Raw genomic sequence first — 22984 nt, forward strand, 5'->3', positions numbered from 1 at the left:
GAGTAAGTAAGCTTGGGAAGGAGACTTGTGTGAGGAAGTACCAGGAGAGACTAAGTACAGAATGGTAAAAGGTGAGAACAATAGAAGTAAGGGGAGTGGGGGAGGAATGGGATGTATTTAGGGAATTAGTGATGGAGTGCGATGGATGCCCTGATTCAATCCAATGATAGCACGTTAACCCCGGTATACCATATTGATCCAATTCACTCTATTCCTTGCCCTCCTTTCACCCTCCTGCATGTTCAGGCCCCGATCACACAAAATCTTTTTCACTCCATCTTTCCACCTCCAATTTGGTCTGCCACATCTCCTCGGGCCCTCCACCTCCGACACATATATCCTCTCGGTCAATCTTTCCTCATTCATTCTCTCCATGTGCCCAAACCATTTCAAAACACCCTCTTCTGCTCTCTCAACCACGCTCTTTTTATTTCCACACATCTCTCTTACCCTTACATTACTTACTCGATCAAACCACCTCACACCACACATTGTCCTCAAACATCTCATTTCCAGCACATCCACCCTCCTGCGCACAAATCTATCCATAGCCCACGCCTCGCAACCATACAACATTGTTGGAACCACTATTCTTTCAAACATACCCATTTCTACTTTCCGAGATAATATTCTCGACTTCCACAAATTCTTCAAGGCTCCCAAGATTTTCGCCCCCTTCCCCACCCTATGATTCAATTCCGCTTCCATGGTTCCATCCGCTGCCAGATCCACTCCTACATATCTAAAACACTTTACTTCCTCCAGTTTTTCTCCATTCAAACTTACCTCCCTATTGACTTGACCCTCAACCCTACTGTACCTAATATCCTTGCTTTTATTCACATTTACTCTTAACTTTCTTTTTTCACACACTTTACCAAACTCAGTCACCAGCTTCTGCAGTTTCTCACATGAATCAGCCACTAGCGCTGTATCATCAGCGAACAACAACTGACTCACTTCCAGGCTCTCTCATCCACAAGAGACTGCAAACTTGCCCCTCTTTCCAAAACTCTTGCCTTCACCTCCCTAACAACCCCATCCATGAACAAATTAAACAACCATGGAGACATCACACGCCCCTGCCGCAAACCTACATTCACTGAGAAACAATCACTTTCCTCTCTTCCTACACGTACACATGCCTTACATCCTCGATAAAAACTTTTCACTTCTTCTAACAACTTGCCTCACACACCATATATTCATAATACCTTCCACTGAGCATCTCTGTCAACTCTATCATATGCCTTCTCCAGATCCATAAATGCTACATACAAATCCATTTGCTTTTCTAAGTATTTCTCACATACATTCTTCAAAGCAAACACCTGATCCACACATCCTCTACCACTTCTGAAACCACACTGCTCTTCCCCAATCTGATGCTCTGTACATGCCTTCACCCTCTCAATCAATACCCTCCCATATAATTTACCAGGAATACTCAACAAACTTATACCTCTGTAATTTGAGCACTCACTCTTATCCCCTTTGCCTTTGTACAATGGCACTATGCACGAATTCCGCCAGTCCTCAGGCACCTCACCATGAGTCATACATACATTAAATAACCTTACCAACCAGTCAACAATACAGTCACCCCCTTTTTTAATAAATTCCACTGCAAGACCATCCAAACCTGCTGCCTTGCCGGCTTTCATCTTCCGTTATTCCGTATTCCAATAACGCTCTCTGGCCATCTCTCCTACTTACATACGTATACTTATGTATATCTCGCTTTTTAAACCAGGTATTCCCAATCACCAGTCCTTTTTCAGCACATAAATCTACAAGCTCATCAACATTTCCATTTACAACACTGAACACCCCATGTGTACCAATTATTCCCTCAACTGCCACATTAATCACCTTTGCTTTCCAATCACCCATCACAATAACCCGGTCTCGTGCATCAAAACCACTAACACACTCATTCAGCTGCTCCCAAAACACTTGCCTCTCAGGATCTTTCTTCTCATGCCCAGGTGCATATGCACCAATAGTCACCCATCTCTCTCCATGAACTTTCAGTTTTACCCATATCAATCGAGAATTTACTTTCTTAAAAAAATATCACATACTCCCACAACTCCTGTTTCAGGAGTACTGCTACTCTTTCCCTTGCTCTTGTCCTTTCACTAACCCCTGACTTTACTCCAAAGACATTCCCAAACCACGCTTCCCCTTTACCCTTGAGCTTCGTTTCACTCAGAGCCAAAACATCCAGGTTCCTTTCCTCAAACATACTCCCTATCTCTCCTTTTTTCACATCTTGGTTACATCCACACACATTTAGACACCCCAGTCTGAGCCTTGGAGGAGGATGAGCACTCCCCGCGTGACTCCTTCTTCTGTTTCCATTTTGGAAAGTTAAAAAAAAAATACAAGAACGGGAGGATTTCTGGCCCCCCGCTCACGTCCCCTCTAGTCGCCTTCTACGACACGTGAGGAATGCGTGGGAAGTATTCTTTCACCCCTATCCCCAGGGATAACATACATACATATGCATATATATATATATATGTATATATATATATATATATATATACACATATACATATATATACATATGAAAAGTGTAAGAAATAATTCAGAAAACTGAATCTTCTAGCTTGAAATAAATAAATAAATAAATATATATATATATATATATATATATATATATATATATATATATTAATCTTAATACCTTCCACAGAGCATCTCTATCAACTCTATCATATGCCTTCTCCAGATCCATAAATGCTACATACAAATCCATTTGCTTTTCTAAGTATTTCTCACATACATTCTTCAAAGCAAACACCTGATCCACACATCCTCTACCACTTCTGAAACCGCACTGCTCTTCCCCAATCTGATGCTCTGTACATGCCTTCACCCTCTCAATCAATACCCTCCCATATAATTTACCAGGAATACTCAACAAACTTATACCTCTGTAATTTGAGCACTCACTCTTATCCCCTTTGCCTTTGTACAATGGCACTATGCACGCATTCCGCCAATCCTCAGGCACCTCACCATGAGTCATACATACATTAAATAACCTTACCAACCAGTCAACAATACAGTCACCCCCTTTTTTAATAAATTCCACTGCGATACCATCCAAACCTGCTGCCTTGCCGGCTTTCATCTTTCGCAAAGCTTTTACTACCTCTTCTCTGTTTACCAAATCATTTTCCCTAACCCTCTCACTTTGCACACCACCTCGACCAAAACACCCTATATCTGCCACTCTGTCATCAGACACATTCAACAAACCTTCAAAATACTCATTCCATCTCCTTCTCACATCACCACTACTTGTTATCACCTCCCCATTTACGCCCTTCACTGAAGTTCCCATTTGCTCCCTTGTCTTACGCACCCTATTTACCTCCTTCCAGAACATCTTTTTATTCTCCCTAAAATTTACTGATAGTCTCTCACCCCAACTCTCATTTGCCCTTTTTTTCACCTCTTGCACCTTTCTCTTGACCTCCTGTCTCTTTCTTTTATACTTCTCCCACTCAATTGCATTTTTTCCCTGCAAAAATCGTCCAAATGCCTCTCTCTTCTCTTTCACTGATACTCTTACTTCTTCATCCCACCACTCACTACCCTTTCTAAACAGCCCACCTCCCACTCTTCTCATGCCACAAGCATCTTTTGCGCAATCCATCACTGATTCCCTAAATACATCCCATTCCTCCCCCACTCCCCTTACTTCCATTGTTCTCACCTTTTTCCATTCTGTACACAGTCTCTCCTGGTACTTCCCCACACAGGTCTCCTTCCCAAGCTCACTTACTCTCACCACCTTCTTCACCCCAACATTCACTCCTCTTTTCTGAAAACCCATACTAATCTTCACCTTAGCCTCCACAAGATAATGATCAGACATCCCTCCAGTTGCACCTCTCAGCACATTAACATCCAAAAGTCTCTCTTTCGCACGCCTGTCAATTAACACGTAATCCAATAACGCTCTCTGGCCATCTCTCCTACTTACATAAGTATACTTATGTATATCTCGCTTTTTAAACCAGGTATTCCCAATCATCAATCCTTTTTCAGCACATAAATCTACAAGCTCTTCACCATTTCCATTTACAACACTGAACACCCCATGCATACCAATTATTCCCTCAACTGCCACATTACTCACCTTTGCATTCAAATCACCCATCACTATAACCCGGTCTCGTGCATCAAAACCGCTAACACACTCATTCAGCTGCTCCCAAAACACTTGCCTCTCATGATCTTTCTTCTCATGCCCAGGTGCATATGCACCAATAATCACCCACCTCTCTCCATCAACTTTCAATTTTACCCATATTAATCGAGAATTTACTTTCTTACATTCTATCACATACTCCCACAACTCCTGTTTCAGGAGTATTGCTACTCCTTCCCTTGCTCTTGTCCTCTCACTAACCCCTGACTTCACTCCCCAGACATTTCCAAACCACTCTTCCCCTTTACCCTTGAGCTTCGTTTCACTCAGAGCCAAAACATCCAGGTTCCTTTCCTCAAACATACTACCTATCTCTCCTTTTTTCACATCTTGGTTACATCCACACACATTTAGGCACCCCACTCTGAGCCTTCGAGGAGGATGATCACTCCCCGCGTGACTCCTTCTTCTGTTTCCCATTTTAGAAAGTTAATACAAGGAGGGGAGGATTTCCGGCCCCCCGCTCCCGTCCCCTCTAGTCGCTTTCTACGACACGCGAGGAATACGTATTAAGGAAGGTATTAAGAATATATGGTGTGGGAGGCAAGTTGTTAGAAGCAGTGAAAAGTTTTTATCGAGGATGTAAGGCATGTGTACGTGTAGGAAGAGAGGAAAGTGATTGGTTCTCAGTGAATGTAGGTTTGCGGCAGGGGTGTGTGATGTCTCCATGGTTGTTTAATTTGTTTATGGATGGGGTTGTTAGGGAGGTAAATGCAAGAGTCCTGGAAAGAGGGGCAAGTATGAAGTCTGTTGGGGATGAGAGAGCTTGGGAAGTGAGTCAGTTGTTGTTCGCTGATGATACAGCGCTGGTGGCTGATTCATGTGAGAAACTGCAGAAGCTGGTGACTGAGTTTGGTAAAGTGTGTGGAAGAAGAAAGTTAAGAGTAAATGTGAATAAGAGCAAGGTTATTAGGTACAGTAGGGTTGAGGGTCAAGTCAATTGGGAGGTGAGTTTGAATGGAGAAAAACTGGAGGAAGTGAAGTGTTTTAGATATCTGGGAGTGGATCTGGCAGCGGATGGAACCATGGAAGCGGAAGTGGATCATAGGGTGGGGGAGGGGGCGAAAATTTTGGGAGCCTTGAAAAATGTGTGGAAGTCGAGAACATTATCTCGGAAAGCAAAAATGGGTATGTTTGAGGGAATGGTGGTTCCAACAATGTTGTATGGTTGCGAGGCGTGGGCTATGGATAGAGTTGTGCGCAGGAGGATGGATGTGCTGGAAATGAGATGTTTGAGGACAATGTGTGGTGTGAGGTGGTTTGATCGAGTAAGTAACGTAAGGGTAAGAGAGATGTGTGGAAATAAAAAGAGCGTGGTTGAGAGAGCAGAAGAGGGTGGTTTGAAATGGTTTGGGCACATGGAGAGAATGAGTGAGGAAAGATTGACCAAGAGGATATATGTGTCGGAGGTGGAGGGAACGAGGAGAAGAGGGAGACCAAATTGGAGGTGGAAAGATGGAGTGAAAAAGATTTTGTGTGATCGGGGCCTGAACATGCAGGAGGGTGAAAGGAGGGCAAGGAATAGAGTGAATTGGAGCGATGTGGTATACAGGGGTTGACGTGCTGTCAGTGGATTGAATCAAGGCATGTGAAGCGTCTGGGGTAAACCATGGAAAGCTGTGTAGGTATGTATATTTGCGTGTGTGGACGTGTGTATGTACATGTGTATGGGGGGGGGGGTTGGGCCATTTCTTTCGTCTGTTTCCTTGCGCTACCTCGCAAACGCGGGAGACAGCGACAAAGTATAAAAAAAAAAAAAAAAAAAAAAAAAAATATATATATATATATATATATATATATATATATATATATATATATATATATATATATATATATATTTTTTTTTTTTTTTTTTTTTTTTTTGCCGCTGTCTCCCGCGTTTGCGAGGTAGCGCAAAGAAACAGACGAAAGAAATGGCCCAACCCACCCCCATACACATGTATATACATACGTCCACACACACAAATATACATACCTACACAGCTTTCCATGGTTTACCCCAGACGCTTCACATGCCTTGATTCAATCCACTGACAGCACGTCAACCCCGGTATACCACATCGCTCCAATTCACTCTATTCCTTGCCCTTCTTTCACCCTCCTGCATGTTCAGGCCCCGATCACACAAAATCTTTTTCACTCCATCTTTCCACCTCCAATTTGGTCTCCCTCTTCTCCTCGTTCCCTCCACCTCCGACACATATATCCTCTTGGTCAATCTTTCCTCACTCATTCTCTCCATGTGCCCAAACCATTTCAAAACACCCTCTTCTGCTCTCTCAACCACGCTCTTTTTATTTCCACACATCTCTCTTACCCTTACGTTACTTACTCGATCAAACCACCTCACACCACACATTGTCCTCAAACATCTCATATCCAGCACATCCATCCTCATGCGCACCACTCTATCCATAGCCCAAGCCTCGCAACCATACAACATTGTTGGAACCACTATTCCTTCAAACATACCCATTTTTGCTTTCCGAGATAATGTTCTCGACTTCCAAACATTCTTCAAGGCTCCCAGGATTTTCGCCCCCTCCCCCACCCTACGATTCACTTCCGCTTCCATGCTTCCATCCGCTGCCAGATATCTAAAACACTTTACTTCCTCCAGTTTTTCTCCATTCAAACATACCTCCCATTTGACTTGACCCTCAACCCTACTGTACCTAATAACCTTGCTCTTATTCACATTTACTCTTAACTTTCTTCTTTCACACACTTTACCAAACTCAGTCACCAGCTTCTGCAGTTTCTCACATGAATCAGCCACCAGCGCTGTATCATCAGCGAACAACAACTGACTCACTTCCCAAGCTCTCTCATCCACAACAGACTTCATGCTTGCACCTCTTTCCAAAACTCTTGCATTCACCTCTCTAACAACCCCATCCATAAACAAATCAAACAACCATAGAGACATCACACACCCCTGCCGCAAACCTACATTCACTGAGACCCAATCACTTTCCTCTCTTCCTACACGTACACATGCCTTACATCCTCGATAAAAACTTTTCATTGCTTCTAACAACTTACCTCCCACACCATATATTCTTAATACCTTCCACAGAGCATCTCTATGAATTCTGTCATATCCCTTCTCCAGATCCATAAATGCTACAGACAAATCCATTTGCTTTTCTAAGTATTTCTCATATACATTCTTCAAAACAAACAACTGATCCACACATCCTCTACCACTTCTGAAACCACACTGCTCCTCCCCAATCTGAGGCTCTGTGCATACCTCCACCCTCTCAATCAATACCCTCCCATATAATTGACCAGGAATACTCAACAAACTTATACCTCTGTAATTTGAGCACTCACTCTTATCCCCTTTGCCTTTGTACAATGGCACTATGCACGCATTCCGCCAATCCTGAGGCACCTCACCATGAGTCATACGTACATTAAATAACATTACCAACCAGTCAACAATACAGTCACCCCCTTAATAGATTCCACTGCAATACCATCCAAACCTGCTGCCTTGCCGGCTTTCATCTTCCGTAAAGCTTTTACTAACCTCTTCTTTGTTTACCAAATCATTTTCCCTAACCCTCTCACTTTGCACACCACCTCGACCAAAACACCCTATATCTGCCACTCTATCATCAACCACGTTCAACAAACCTTCAAAATACTCACTCCATCTCCTTCTCACATCACCACTACTTGTTATCACCTCCCCATTAGCGCCCTTCACTAAATGCTGGAAAGGAGATGTTTGAGGACAATGTGTGGTGTGAGGTGGTTTGATCGAGTAAGTAATGTAAGGGTATGATAGATGTATGGAAATAAAAAGAGCGTGGTTGAGAGAGGAGAAGAGGGTGTTTTGAAATGGTTTGGGCACATGGAGAGAATGAGTGAGAAAGATTGACCAAGAGGATAAATATGTCGGAGGTGGAGGGAACGAGAAGTGGGAGACCAAATTGGAGGTGGAAAGATGGAGTGAAAAAGATTTTGTGTGATCGGGGCCTGAACATGGAGGAGGGTGAAAGGCGGGTAAGGAATAGAGTGAATTGGATCGATGTGGTATACCGGGGTTGACGTTCTGTCAGTGGATTGAATCAGGGCATGTAAAGCGTCAGGGGTAAACCATGGAAAGTTGCGTGGGGCCTGGATGTGGAAAGGGAGCTGTGGTTTCGCGCATTATTGCATGACAGCTAGAGATTGAGTGTGAACGAATGGGGTCTTTGTTGTCTTTTCCTAGCGCTACCTTGCGCACATGAGGGGGGGAGGGGGATGGTATTCCATGTGTGGCGAGGTGGCGATGGGAATGAATAAAGGTAGACAGTGTGAATTGTGTGCATGGGTATATATGTATGTGTCTGTTTGTGTATGTATATGTATGCATTGAGATGTATATGTATGTATATTTGCGTGTGTGGACTTGTATGTGTATACATGTGTATGGGGGTGGGTTGGGCCATTTTATTTCGTCTGTTTCCTTGCGCTACCTCGCAAACGCGGGAGACAGCGACAAAGCGAAATAAATAAATAAATAAAATAATATGTAAGAGCAAGGTTATTAGGTACAGTAAAGTTGAGGGACAAGTCATTTGGGAGGTAAGTTTGATTGGAGAAAAACTGGAGATAGATAAGTGTTTTAGATATCTGGGAGTGGATTTGGCAGCGGATGGAACCTGGAAGCAGTAGTGAGTTAGAGGATGGGGGATGGGACGAAGGTTCTGGGAGCATTGAAGAATATGTGGAAGGCGAGGACATTATCTCAGAAAGCAAAAATGGTTATGTTTGAAGGAATAGTGGTTCTAACAATGTTATATGATTGCGAGGCGTGGGCTATAGATAGGGTTGTGCGGACGAGGGTGGATATGTTAGAAATGAGATGTTTGAGGACAGTATGTGGTGTGAGGTGGTTTGATCGAGTAAGTAATGAAAGGGTAAGAGAGATGTGTGGTAATAAAAAAAAGTGTAGTTGAGAAAGCAGAAGAAGGTGTATCGAAATGGTTTGGTCGCATGGAGAGAAAGAGTGAGGAAAGATTGAAAAAGAGGATATATGTGTCAGAGGTAGAGGGAACGAGGAGAAGTGGGAGACAAAATTGGAGGAGGAAGGATGGAGTGAAAAAGATTTTGAGCAGTTGGGGCCTGAATTATGCAGAGGGTGAAAGGCGTGCAAGAATAGAGTGAATTGGAACGATGTGGGGTCGATGGGCTGTCAGTGGATTGAACCAAGGCATGTGAAGCATCTGGGGTAAACCATGGAAAGTTCTGTGGGGCCTGGATGTGGAAAGGGAGCTGTGGTTTCGGTGCATTATTACATGACAGCTAGAGACTGAGTGTGAACGAATGGGGCCTTTGTTGTCTTTTCCTAGCGCTACCTCGCATGTGTGGTCAGGTGGCGATGGGAATGAATAAAGGCAGACAGTATGAATTATTTACATGTGTATATATGTATATGTCTGTGTGTGGACGTGTATGTATATACATGTGTATGTGGGTGGTTTGGGCCATTCTTTCGTCTGTTTCCTTATGCTACCTCGCTAATGCGGAAGACAGCGACAAAGCAAAATAAATAAATAAGATATATATATATATATATATATATATATATATATATATATATATATATATATATATATATATATATATATATATATATATATATATATATATATATATCAACTATCCATAATCATTGTATCCTGGCTCATCGAGTTAGCGTCAGGAGACAAACAAAGAATCACCCATCCACTCACATACCCACATATTCATATACATAAACGCCCACATATGCACATACACATACATATACATATCAACATATACATGCATATAAATACAGACGTTACATACATACATATATACATATTCATACTTTCTTGTCTTCACCTTTTCTTGTCCCTTCCCCGCCCCATAGGAAAATAACTTTGCTATCCCCTGCTTCAGCGAGGCAGCACTGGAAATGCAGACAAAAAGACACCATTCGTTCACATTCAGTCTCTAGCTGTCATGTCTAATGCACCGACACTACACCTCCCTATTTATATCCATGCCCCACAAAAATTATTCATTGCTTACTCCGGACTTTTCACATTCCCTGATTCAATTCAATGATAACACGTCGATCCCGATATACCATATCGTTCCAGTTCACTCTAATCCTTGCACACCTCTCACCCCCCTGTATGTTCAGACCCCGGTCGCTTGAAATCTTTTTCACTCCATCCTTCCACTTCCAATTTGGTCTCTCGCTTGTCCTTGTTCCCTCTACCTTCGACACATATATCCTCTTTGTTAATCTTTCCTCACTTATTCTTTCCATATGTCCAAAAAATTTCAACACACCCTCTTCTACTCTCTCAACCACATTCTTTTTATTTCTGCCCATCTCTCTTACCCTTTCGTTACTCGATCAAGCCACCTCACACCATATATTGTCCTCAACCATTTAATTTCCAACACAACGCCTCCGCACAACCCAATCAATAGCCCATGCCTCACAACCATATAACATTGTTGGAACTACTATTCCTTCAAACATACCCATTTTTGCTCTCCGAGATAATTTTCTCTCCTTCCCTACATTTTTCATCGCCTCCCAGACATTCGCCCCCTCTCCCACCCTGTGACTTCCACTTCCATGGTTCCATCCGCTGCTAAGTCCACTCACAGATATCTAAAACACTTCACTTCCTCCAGTTTTTCTCCAATCAAACTTACATCCCAATTAATTTTTTCCCCAACCCTACTGTATCTAATAACCTTGGTCTTATTCGCATTTACTCTCAACTTTCTTCTTTCACACATTACCAAACTCAGTCACCAGCCTCAACAGTTTTCACGCGAGTCAACCACCAGCGCTGTATCATCGACTAACAACAACTGACTCACTTCCCAAGCCCTCTCTCCCACAACAGACTTCATACTCACCCCTCTCTCCAAAATTCTTGCACTTACCTCCCTAACCACTCCATCTATTTGAAAATCAAACAATCATTGGGACATCACACACCCCTGCCGGAAACCGACATTTGCTGGAAACTAATCACTCTCTTCTCTTCCTACTCGTACACCTGCGGCCATAATTCCCTGGACATCGTTGGTGAAACCTGGCATCTCGCAGACGTTGTAAACATATAGTAATCGTAGCATTTATTTACTGTTCATATATACGGGACAATGTTATGGTTCATTGTTGCTGAACGCCTTGTGTACTCACAGACAACACTACAGTTACGACTTTGTCAACATTCAGGTAATCAATTTGAAACCTCTTTTAACAGTGTGCAGAACACTGACGTAACAAATTTATTAAAGCACTGGTGTAATGCTTTAGAAATAAACATCAGGCACAAAACTACAAGATTAGAGGACGATACAACGTGTCAGAATACGACGATGTATGTGAAACTCCGGCATGAGTTTGTAAGAAAGAAAGAAAGAAAAAGATATAGTCAACGCTGGACACGTGACACAGATACGGCGTTGCTGATGAGGGTAGGGAGGAAAGAGGACAGAAAATAGTTAAACATGGAACGAACACTAGGGTGATGTATGACACACACACACACACACACACACACACACACACACATATACACACAAACACACACACACAAGATGTAATTCACTCTTATGTTCACTGGATGTATCGCTAAACACAGTATGACCCAGCCTACCCAAGTCACAGTGGTCTGGTGTAATGAAAAATGTAAATAGAGTTATGAGTTAACATAAAGATCGTCATAACTATGAAAGTAATGCATTTATTTGTCTGTTCATAATATGTTTGCCAATATGTATAACATCTCGTAAAAATGGAGAATGAGTGGACTACATTTCTGCTTTGGTTTCCTGAGATCAAAGAATATAACATCTCTTTCATCATGATTATGTTGAAGGCACGACATACTACGTGAGTTACACTATCAGTAAGCAGGGGAATATCTACCTTGTGTCCACACTGTAAGTTAAAAACATGGCAACACCTGACAGCTGTACTACTAAAGTTGTTGTTGTTCACGAATGACAACAAGGTCATTACAGAATAAACTTTATCTATTTCATATATATCATTATTACTGGGTAACATATCAGATATAGTACAAAATACACGTATTAGTGTGCGTTGTTTAGATGATGAATATGGGAACATATTAACAGGCAAGATATGCGAGGTTTCAAGATATGTTAGGGTGATCAACGTGTCAGTTATTAGCAGACCAGAATACATCATAGTTACTATCGTCCTGATAATGTGTCAGCCAGTATAACATGAACGACCATCATCGCGACGAAGCAACAATCAAGGGAAGAATTATTGGCATGAGTGAAGGTGGTAAATCACCAACACAAATACAAAGGGAATGAACAGAGACACGTACGATATACCTGTCGTTACCAAGATGACAAGAAGACAGCAGTTTACGTGGTCGTCAGAGAACAGGTCGACTACGTGCGACCACTGAAGATCAGGTCATCAGAGATGCTTCTGACGGAGACCATTTCAGAATGCTGTTGACATTACGAAAAAGTTGCACATCAATGTTTGAGGAGGAACAGTACGATGATGCCTGCATGAAGTTGTCATAGAACACCTGATAATAATGAAACACTAACTGACACTCATCGTGAAGGACGACTCACCTTTGCAAGGCAATATATCAACTACGATATGAACTTCTGGCCACGTGTTATATTGAATGACGACATGACATTTTCTTCAACAACCCATCATGGGAAACAACATTGTTGACGGCAAAATAATACAAGATATGAGCGTGTAAATATATACGAAACTGTGAGAAGTGGTCGTGTAACATGTAATGTTTGGGGGTCGGGTCGAGCATATAAGTTTCCCTTACCAGAAAGATTTATCTGTATGCATGACTGATCCCCCATCTACACGGCTCGAGTAGTATAACGCTGGTTCGCTGAACATCAAGACATCTAACTATTAGACTAGCCAAGCAAAGCCTGTGATTACAATCCCATTGAAAATCTATGGGCAAATATAGTGAGTACGTGGGACCTCATGCAGAGGGAACTTTACAAGCCTTGCTACAACACTCATATCAGGAGTGGCAAGTATTTAGGAGAAAGCCAGATAGAGGCAGACGACTGACTGGTTGAATCAATGCCAAAACGCTTACAGAGTGTAATTGACCATGAAGGAGGATGGACAAAATATTAATATATTAGTTTGTGTTTCTGGTTGAATATTCAGTGCTGTTACATGTTACTAATGTGTCACTGTGATCTGATCTACGTATAAATAGTAACTTATGATATGTGATGTAAATAATTTACCAGATGAATGTAGTGTCCACAATAGTTTGTATGTAATAATATGGTACGCAACTCCGCATTCGTTTCCTTCATCCTATAATACAGGTTTTCCATCCATGAATATTAGCATATTGTGACGTATGAATTACATACCGCACTGTATCACTTAACATTCATTATGGATATATTACGTCTTCTTCACGTGACGTCATCTTAACGACTAATTTGAAAATAAATAACAATGTTTCAACAACGTCAGTAACTACACCAGGACAGTGACAAGCTGACCATGTAGTTAGCTTTGCAGGAATTAGTCTACATCCTATTTAGAGGTTATTCTTTATGACACTACAATATGTGTGACTTGCATATTGTAATACTAACATATCATAACACTTAGTGACAAACGTCATACATTTATTGCCTACTTGTCATCCCGACATTCAACTAGCCTGCTGTTAGGGAGGAGTTGCCACATTTTAATGTTGATTATTATGCATTACGTTATATATATATGTTGGTTGACTCGTCTGTCACTGGTGTCAGGACTATAGTGTTACACCCATGTGATAGTTAGTATCTTTTATATACTTATTGTTGTTGCATTTCGTCCCTCTGAGCATGTACCGCGAGGGTGGTTAGTTTTTGCTTAGGTTTATTACCGACGTAAAACCTAGCAACATTTTCCCCATTCCCTCCCCCTCCTTCCTCCCTCTCGTGCCTTCCAAAGTGTCTGTAATCATTTGTTTCATATACATTTACTTCAAAGTTGTGTTGTTTGCTTGTTTGTGTCACCTACAGATTTAAAGAACTGGAATGTCAATACGATCAGCGATCACTATATCAGGTGTACCCAGTGGAGAGCTGTCCCCACCCTCGTCACTACACAGCGCCTCTGTCTTCCTCACCAGGCCCCACCCCAGACCGTCTGCCTCCTCCTGTTCTACATAGTTCAACAAATACTCTGTCACGTATCCAGCGCTGACTATTTTTTCTTTTTACAATGAGGTAATTAACACACAATATAGGGATAGATATAGGTTTTACTTCATATAGCGTCCGGCTGTAGCTAAATAATACATATATAATTTCTTATGCCAGAGTTTCACATATATCGTCGTATTTCCTCACGAACTGTCATATTGTTTCCTCCACTATTCTTGTAGTTTTATGTGTCCGATATTTATCTTTAAAGCATTACAGCTGTGCTTCAATATATTCAATACATCACTGTTATGCACACTGTTTACCAAGTTTCGAATTGATTACCTGAATGTTGACAAATTGGTAACTGTAGTGTTGTCTGTGAATACACAAGGCGTTCAACAGCAATGAACCAATAACATTTTCCCTTACATTTGAAAGAATACTACGATTACTGTATGTTTACAACGTCTGCCAGATGTCAGGTTTCACCAACGTTGTCGGGGGAATTTTGGCTGTAGGTGTACTTATTCATACTTGCTTGCCTTCATCTATTCCTGGCGCTACCAAAGCCCTACAGGAAACAGCATCGCGAACCCCTGCTTCAGCGAGGGAACGCCAGGAAAACAGACAACAAAGGCCACATTCGTTCACACTCAGTCTCTAGCTGTCATGTGCAATGCACCGAAACCACAGCTCCCTCAGACCTTTTCATTGTTTACCCCAGAGGTTACAAATTCCACGGTTCAGTCCATTGAGAGCACGTCGACCCCGGTATACCACATCGGTCCGATTCATTCTAATCCTTGCACGCCTTTCACCTTCCTGTATGTTCAGGCCCAGATCGCTCAAAATCTTTTTCACTCCATTCTTCCACCTCCAATTTGATCTCCCGCTTTTTCTTGCTCCCTCCACATCTATGTCTTCTTTGTCAATCTTTCCTCTCTCATTTTCTCCATGAGATCAAACCATTTCAATACACCCTCTTCTGCTCTCTCAGCCACACTCTTTATTTCCACACATCTCTCTTACCCTTTCATTGCTTACTTGATCAAACTACCTCACACCGCATATGTCCCGAAACATTCTATTTCCAACACATCCACCATCCTCCAAACAACCCTATCTATAACTCACGCCTCGCAACCATAAACATTGTTGGAAGTACCATTCTTCAAAAAGAAAAAAAGAAAAAAAGGAAAAAACTGGCTCTCCGGGATAACGTTCTCTCTTTCCACACGTTCTTCATCGTTCCCAGAACCTTCGCCCCTTATCCCATCCTGTGACTCACTTTCACTTTCATGGTTCCATCCGCTGCCAAATCTACTCCCAGATATCTAAAACATTTCACTTCCTCCAGTTTTTTTCCATTCAAACTCACCTCCCAATATACTTGTCCCTCAACCCTACTGAGTCTAATAACTTTGTTCTTATTCACATTTACTCTCTACTTTCTTCTTTAACATGCTCTACCAAACTCAGTCACCAACTTCTGCAGTTTCTCACACAAATCATCCATCAGTGCTGTATCATCAGCGAACAACTGACTCACTTCCCAAACCCTCTCATCCACAACAGACTGCATACTTGCCCCTCTCTCCAAAACTCTTGTATTCACCTCCCTAACAACCCCATCTATAAAAGAATAAAAGAACCATGGAGACATCAACAACCCCTGCCATAAACCAAAAGTCACTGGGAACAAATCACACTCCTCTCTTCTACTCGTACACATGCCTTACATCCCTGCTTTTCACTCTTAGCAGCTTACCTCCCACATCACATACTCTTAATACCTTCCACAAAGCATCTCTATCAACTCTATCATATGCCTTCTCCAGATCCATAAATGCTACATACAAATCCATCTGTTTTCCATGTATTTCCCAAACACATTCTTCAAAGGAAACATCTGATCTGCACATCCTTTACAACTTTTGAAACACACTGTTCTTCCAAAATATGATGCTCTGTACTTGCCTTCAACCTCTCAATCAATACTATCCCATATATTTTACCATACCGGGAGGAAGCAGTGTGGCTTCACAAGTGGTAGAGGATGTGTGGATCAGGTGTTTACGTCAACGAATGTAAGTGAGAGATACTTAGAGAAACAGATGAATCTGTATGTGGCATTTATGGATCTGGAAAAGGCATATGATAGGGTTTATAGAGATGCTTTGTGGAAGGTCTTAAGAGTATATGGTATGGGAGGTAAGTTGTTTGAAGCAGTGAAAAGTCTTTGTCAGGGATGTCGGCATGTGAACGATTATGAAAAGAGGAGAGTGACTGGTTCCAAGTAAAGGTCCGTCTGCTCCATGAGTGTATGATGTCTCCATGTTTGTTTAATTTATCTATGAATGGGGTGGTTAGGGAGGTAGATGCAAAAGTTTTGGAGAGAGGAGCGAGTATGCAGTCTGTTGGGGATCAGAGGGCCTGGGAAATGAGTCAGTTGATGTTCACTGATGATACAGCAATGGTTTCTGATTGAAGTCAGAAACTGCAGAATTTGGTGACCGAGTTTAGAAAGGTGTGTGAAAGGAGAAAGTTGAGATTAAGTATGAATAAGAGCAAGGTTATTAGGCTCAGTAGGGTTGAGGGACACGTTAACTGGAATGTAAGTATGAATTGAGAAAAATTGGAGGAAGTAAAGTGTTTTAGATATCTGGGAGTGGATTTGGCAGCGGATGGAACCATGCATGTGGAATTGGGTCATAGGGAGGGAGAGGGGGCAAATGTTCTGGAAGCGATGAAGAATGTGTGGAAGGAGTTGTCTTTATGTTAGAGAGCAAAAATTGATAAGTTTGAAGGAATAGTAGTTCCAGTGATATCATATAGTTGTGAGGCATTGGCTCTACATATAGGGTTGTCTGGAGGTGGGTTGATGTGTTGGAAATGAAATTCTTAAGGACAATGTGTTGCGTGAGGTGATTATATCGAATAAGTAATGAAAAAGTAAGAGAGATGTGCGGCACTAAAAAGAGGGCGTGTTGAAATGGTTTGGATGTATGGAGGGAGTGAGTGAGGAGGGGTTGACAAAGAGGATATTTGTGTCATAGGTAGAGGGAAAAAGGAGAAGCGGAGACCAAATTGGAGGTGGAAGGATGGAGAAGATTTGAGCGATCAGGGCATGATCATGCAGGAGGGGGAGAGGCGTGCAAGGAACAAAATATACATATACCGTGTGGTATATGGGGTTGACGTGCCTTCCATTGACTGAACCAGGGATTGTGAAACGTCTGGGTAAACCAGGGAGAGGTATGTGGGGCCTGGATGTGGATATGGAGCTGTGGTATCGGTGCATTATACATAACAACTAGAGACTAAGTGTGAACGAATGTGGCCTTTGTTGTCTGTTTTCCTGGAGCTACTTCGCCGAAGCGGGGGACAACGATGCTGTTCTCCTGTGGGGCGGGGTGGCGTCGGAATGGATGAAGGTAAGCAAGTATGAATATGCACATGTTTACATGTAAGTCTGTGTATGCATATGTATATGTATATATACGTATATGCGCGTATTTGGCTATTCATGTATATATGAGCGTATGTAGGTTATATCAAATTTTGTAAAGATATAAAAATCTAGACAAAGTTGATAGGAATATCATGAATGGTAAGCCTTAGATACAGAGGCTTCGACCTCGTTTTATCAATCCCTGAAAATATAACTTTTAAACAACGTACAGATGACTCGAACATTTTCTGGTAATCCCTGATCCTATGTTTCACCTGAAGATCAAACATGTCGTTTTCTGCAGAGCAAAATAAATTTCTGGGTTCATCAGTTGTGTGTTTTACGTGTGTGTGCAGACAATATCTCTATCACTGTCTCTACTGTGAAGGTGACTCCACTAATGACGAGGCCCAGGAGGAGGAGCATGAGAGGTCCCTGCATGTGGACTATGGTGAGGGCCATCATGCTGCTGCCGAGCTCTCCTTCCCCATCTGATCCGACCAACTCTTCTCGCTGCTGTTTCAGAATCTCCCGCTGCCTCGCCATACTTATTCGCTGCGTCTCATAAAGCAGTTCCTTCCTCCATTGCTCGTAAAGTCCAGCCTAAGCCAAAAATATGAAGATGCCTCAGGAATTTTTTTGAAAATATATATTTAAGTCATCTACCAAGAATATTCAAAGAAACTAAAATAAACTGAAAAACTGATAACTTGTAATCGTAACCCTTGCATTTAGCAATTCTTCCATCTTACCTCCGTAATTGCCATTAAAAAGCGGTTTAGTGTAGGCTTATAGGGTGCATCATGTGGGACAGGCCAAGCTGAGGCTGCAGGAGTTATCATCTCCCGGCCAATATAATGCTGTGAAGATCCATCTATCTGTGTGAAGTGCTTGGCAATTATGAGTTCCACGTACTGACGACCAGCCAACATTGCTTGACTACGAATGATGAAAGAGAAATAACATCATGGATGTTCTTTTATCTATTTACTATTTATAATACCTAGTCGCTGTTTCCCGCGTCAGCGATGTAGCACAAGGAAACAGACGAAGAATGGCCCAGCCACACACACACACACACACACACACACACACATTTACTCTATTCCTTGCACGCTTCTCACCCTAATGTATGTTCAGGCCCCGATCGCTCAAAATCTTTTTCACTCTATACTTCTACCTCTAATTTGGTTTACCGCTTCCCCTTCTTCCATCTCTGACACATATATCCTCTTCATCAATTTTTAATCACTCATTCTTTCCATATGACTAAACCATTTCAACACACTCTCCTATGTTCTCTCAACCAACACTCTTTTTATTGCCACACATCTCTCTTATCCTTACAATACTTCCTCCATCAAACCACCTCACACCTCGTTGTCCGCAAACATTTCATTTCCAACATATTCACCCTCCTCCGCACAACCATATCTATGGCCCAAGCCTCGCAACCAAATAGCAATGTTGGAACCACTATTCCTTCAAACATGCCCAATTTTGCTCTCCGAGATAACGTTCTCGCCTTTCACACATTCCTCAACGCTCCCAGAACCTTCGCCCCTCCCCCACCCTGTGACTCACCTCCACTTCCATGGTTCCATTCGCTGATAAGTCCACTCTCAGATATCTAAAACACTTTCTTTCCTCCAATTTTTTTTTCCATTCAAAATTACATCTCAATCAAATTGACCTTCACCCCTGCTAAATCTAAATCTAAATCACATTTACTCTCAATTTTCTCCTTTCACATTCTTTTACAAACACAGCCACCAACTTCTGCAGTTTCCCACTCGAATTAGCCAATAAAGCTATATCATCGGCGAAAAACAACTGACTCTTCCAAGGTATTCGCATCCACAACAAACCGCATATTCACCCTTCTCCTAAAGTCTTGCATTTACCTCCCTGACCACACCATCTATTAAAAACTTAAACAACCATGGGGACTGCACACACCCCTTCGTCACACTGACATTTACTAGGAACGAATCACTCTCCTCACTTCCTACTCGTACCCATGCCTTATATCCTTGGTGAAACCTTTTACTGCTTCTAGCAAATTACCTCCCACACAATATACTCTGAAGACCTTCCAAAGAGTATCTCTATCAACCTCATCTTATACCATTTTCAGATCAATAAATGCTACGTACGAATCCATCTGATTTTCTAAGTATTTCTCACACATCTAAGCAAACACCTGAGCTACACATCCTTTAACACTTCTGGAACCACACTGCTCTCCATCAATCTATTGCTCTGTACTTGCCTTCACACTACCAGTCAGTAACCATCCATATAATTTCCGAAGACTACTCAACAAACTTATACCTCTGTAATTTGAACACTCACCATTATCCCCTTTCCCTTTGTACAGTGACACTATGCATGCATTCCGTCAATCCTCAGGCACTTCACCATGAGTCATACTTCCACTGAATATCTTTACCAACCAGTCTGCAACACAGTCACCCCCTTCTTTAGTAAATTCGACAGAAATGCCATTCAAACCCACTCCCTTGCCGGCTTTCATCTTTCACAAAACTTTTACTACCTTTTCGCTCTTAACCAAACCATTATCCCTGACCCTCTCACTTCGCACACCAACTCGGCAAAAACACCCTGAATCTGCCACTCCATCATCAAACATGTTCAACAAACCTTCAACATAAGAGAAAAGACAGGCGTTTGGACGATACATGCAAGGAAGGAGTGCAAATGACTGGGAGATATGTAAAAGAAGAAACAGGAGGTCAAGGGAAAGGTGCAAGTGTTGATAAGAGAGCAAATGAGAGTTGGATAGAAAGGAAATCAATAAACTTGTGTAAAAAAATACAAGAACGCTTTCGAAGGAAGTAAATATCATGCGTTAAGCAACAGAACAAATGGGAATATATATATATATATATATATATATATATATATATATATATATATATATATATATATATATATATATATATATTTATTTATTTATATATTTATTTTATTATACTTTGTCGCTGTCTCCCGCGTTTGCGAGGTAGCGCAAGGAAACAGACGAAAGAAATGGCCCAACCCCCCCCATACACATGTATATACATACGTCCACACACGCAAATATACATACCTACACAGCTTTCCATGGTTTACCCCAAACGCTTCACATGCCTTGATTCAATCCACTGACAACACGTCAAACCCGGTATACCACATCGCTCCAATTCACTCTATTCCTTGCCCTCCTTTCACCCTCCTGCATGTTCAGGCCCCGATCACACAAAATCTTTTTCACTCCATCTTTCCACCTCCAATTTGGTCTCCCTCTTCTCCTCGTTCCCTCCACCTCCGACACATATATCCTCTTGGTCAATCTTTCCTCACTCATTCTCTCCATGTGCCCAAACCACTTCAAAACACCCTCTTCTGCTCTCTCAACCACGCTCTTTTTATTTCCACACATCTCTCTTACCCTTACGTTACTCACTCGATCAAAGCACCTCACACCACACATTGTCCTCAAACATCTCATTTCCAGCACATCCATCCTCCTGCGCACAACTCTATCCATAGCCCACGCCTCACAACCATACAACATTGTTGGAACCACTATTCCTTCAAACATACCCATTTTTGCTTTCCGAGATAATGTTCTCGACTTCCACACATTCTTCAAGGCCCCCAGAATTTTCGCCCCCTCCCCCACCCTATGATCCACTTCCGCTTCCATGGTTCCATCCGCTGCCAGATCCACTCCCAGATATCTATAACACTTCACTTCCTCCAGTTTTTCTCCATTCAAACTCACCTCCCAATTTACTTGACCCTCAACCCTACTGTACCTAATAACCTTGCTCTTATTCACATTTACTCTTAACTTTCTTCTTCCACACACTTTACCAAACTCAGTCACCAGCTTCTGCAGTTTCTCACATGAATAAGCCACCAGCGCTGTATCATCAGCGAACAACAACTGACTCACTTCCCAAGCTCTCTCATCCCCAAGAGACTTCATACTTGCCCCTCTTTCCAAAACTCTTGCATTTACCTCCCTAACAACCCCATCCATAAACAAATTAAACAACCATGGAGACATCACACACCCCTGCCGCAAACCTACATTCACTGAGGACCAATCACTTTCCTCTCTTCCTACACGTACACATGCCTTACATCCTCGATAAAAACTTTTCACTTCTTCTAACAACTTTCCTCCCACACCATATATTCTTAATACCTTCCACAGAGCATCTCTATCAACTCTATCATATGCCTTCTCCAGATCCATAAATGCTACATACAAATCCATTTGCTTTTCTAAGTATTTCTCACATACATTCTTCAAAGCAAACACCTGATCCACACATCCTCTACCACTTCTGAAACCACACTGATCTTCCCCAATCTGATGCTCTGTACATGCCTTCACCCTCTCAATCAATACCCTCCCATATAATTTACCAGGAATACTCAACAAACTTATACCTCTGTAATTTGAGCACTCACTCTTATCCCCTTTGCCTTTGTACAATGGCACTATGCACGCATTCCGCCAATCCTCAGGCACCTCACCATGAGTCATACATACATTAAATAACCTTACCAACCAGTCAACAATACAGTCACCCCCTTTTTTGATAAATTCCACTGCAATACCATCCAAACCTGCTGCCTTGCCGGCTTTCATCTTCCGCAAAGCTTTCACTACCTCTTCTCTGTTTACCAAATCATTTTCCCTAATCCTCTCACTTTGCACACCACCTCGACCAAAACACCCTATATCTGCCACTCTATCATCAAACACATTCAACAAACCTTCAAAATACTCACTCCATCTCCCTCTCACATCACCACTACTTGTTATAACCTCCCCATTTGCGCCCTTCACTGAAGTTCCCATTTGCTCCCTTGTCTTACGCACTTTATTTACCTCCTTCCAGAACATCTTTTTATTCTCCCTAAAATTTAATGATAATCTCTCACCCCAACTCTCATTTGCCCTTTTTTTCACCTCTTGCACCTTTCTCTTGACCTCCTGTCTCTTTCTTTTATACATCTCCCACTCAATTGCATTTTTTCCCTGCAAAAAATCGTCCAAATGCCTCTCTCTTCTCTTTCACTAATACTCTTAC

At 42.0% G+C, this 22984-nt stretch overlaps 1 protein-coding gene across 1 annotated transcript in view; it reads right to left on the minus strand.

The window, feature by feature from the left end:
• Positions 1–16366: 16366 nt before the first annotated feature.
• The window catches only part of LOC139763152 (ionotropic receptor 21a-like), a 101586-nt gene continuing 94968 nt past the window's right edge, over positions 16367–22984 (minus strand). Inside the window, exons 5-6 of the mRNA XM_071688855.1 lie at positions 18623–18809; positions 16367–18473 (exon numbers count right to left, since the gene is read on the minus strand). Of these exons, the coding sequence (XP_071544956.1) occupies positions 18198–18473; positions 18623–18809 (463 nt within the window). The 3' untranslated portion in view covers positions 16367–18197. The remainder of the gene's footprint in view (positions 18474–18622; positions 18810–22984) is intronic.

This window comes from Panulirus ornatus, chromosome 46, assembly GCF_036320965.1.
Source record: "Panulirus ornatus isolate Po-2019 chromosome 46, ASM3632096v1, whole genome shotgun sequence".
Taxonomy (NCBI): Eukaryota; Metazoa; Arthropoda; class Malacostraca; order Decapoda; family Palinuridae; genus Panulirus; species Panulirus ornatus.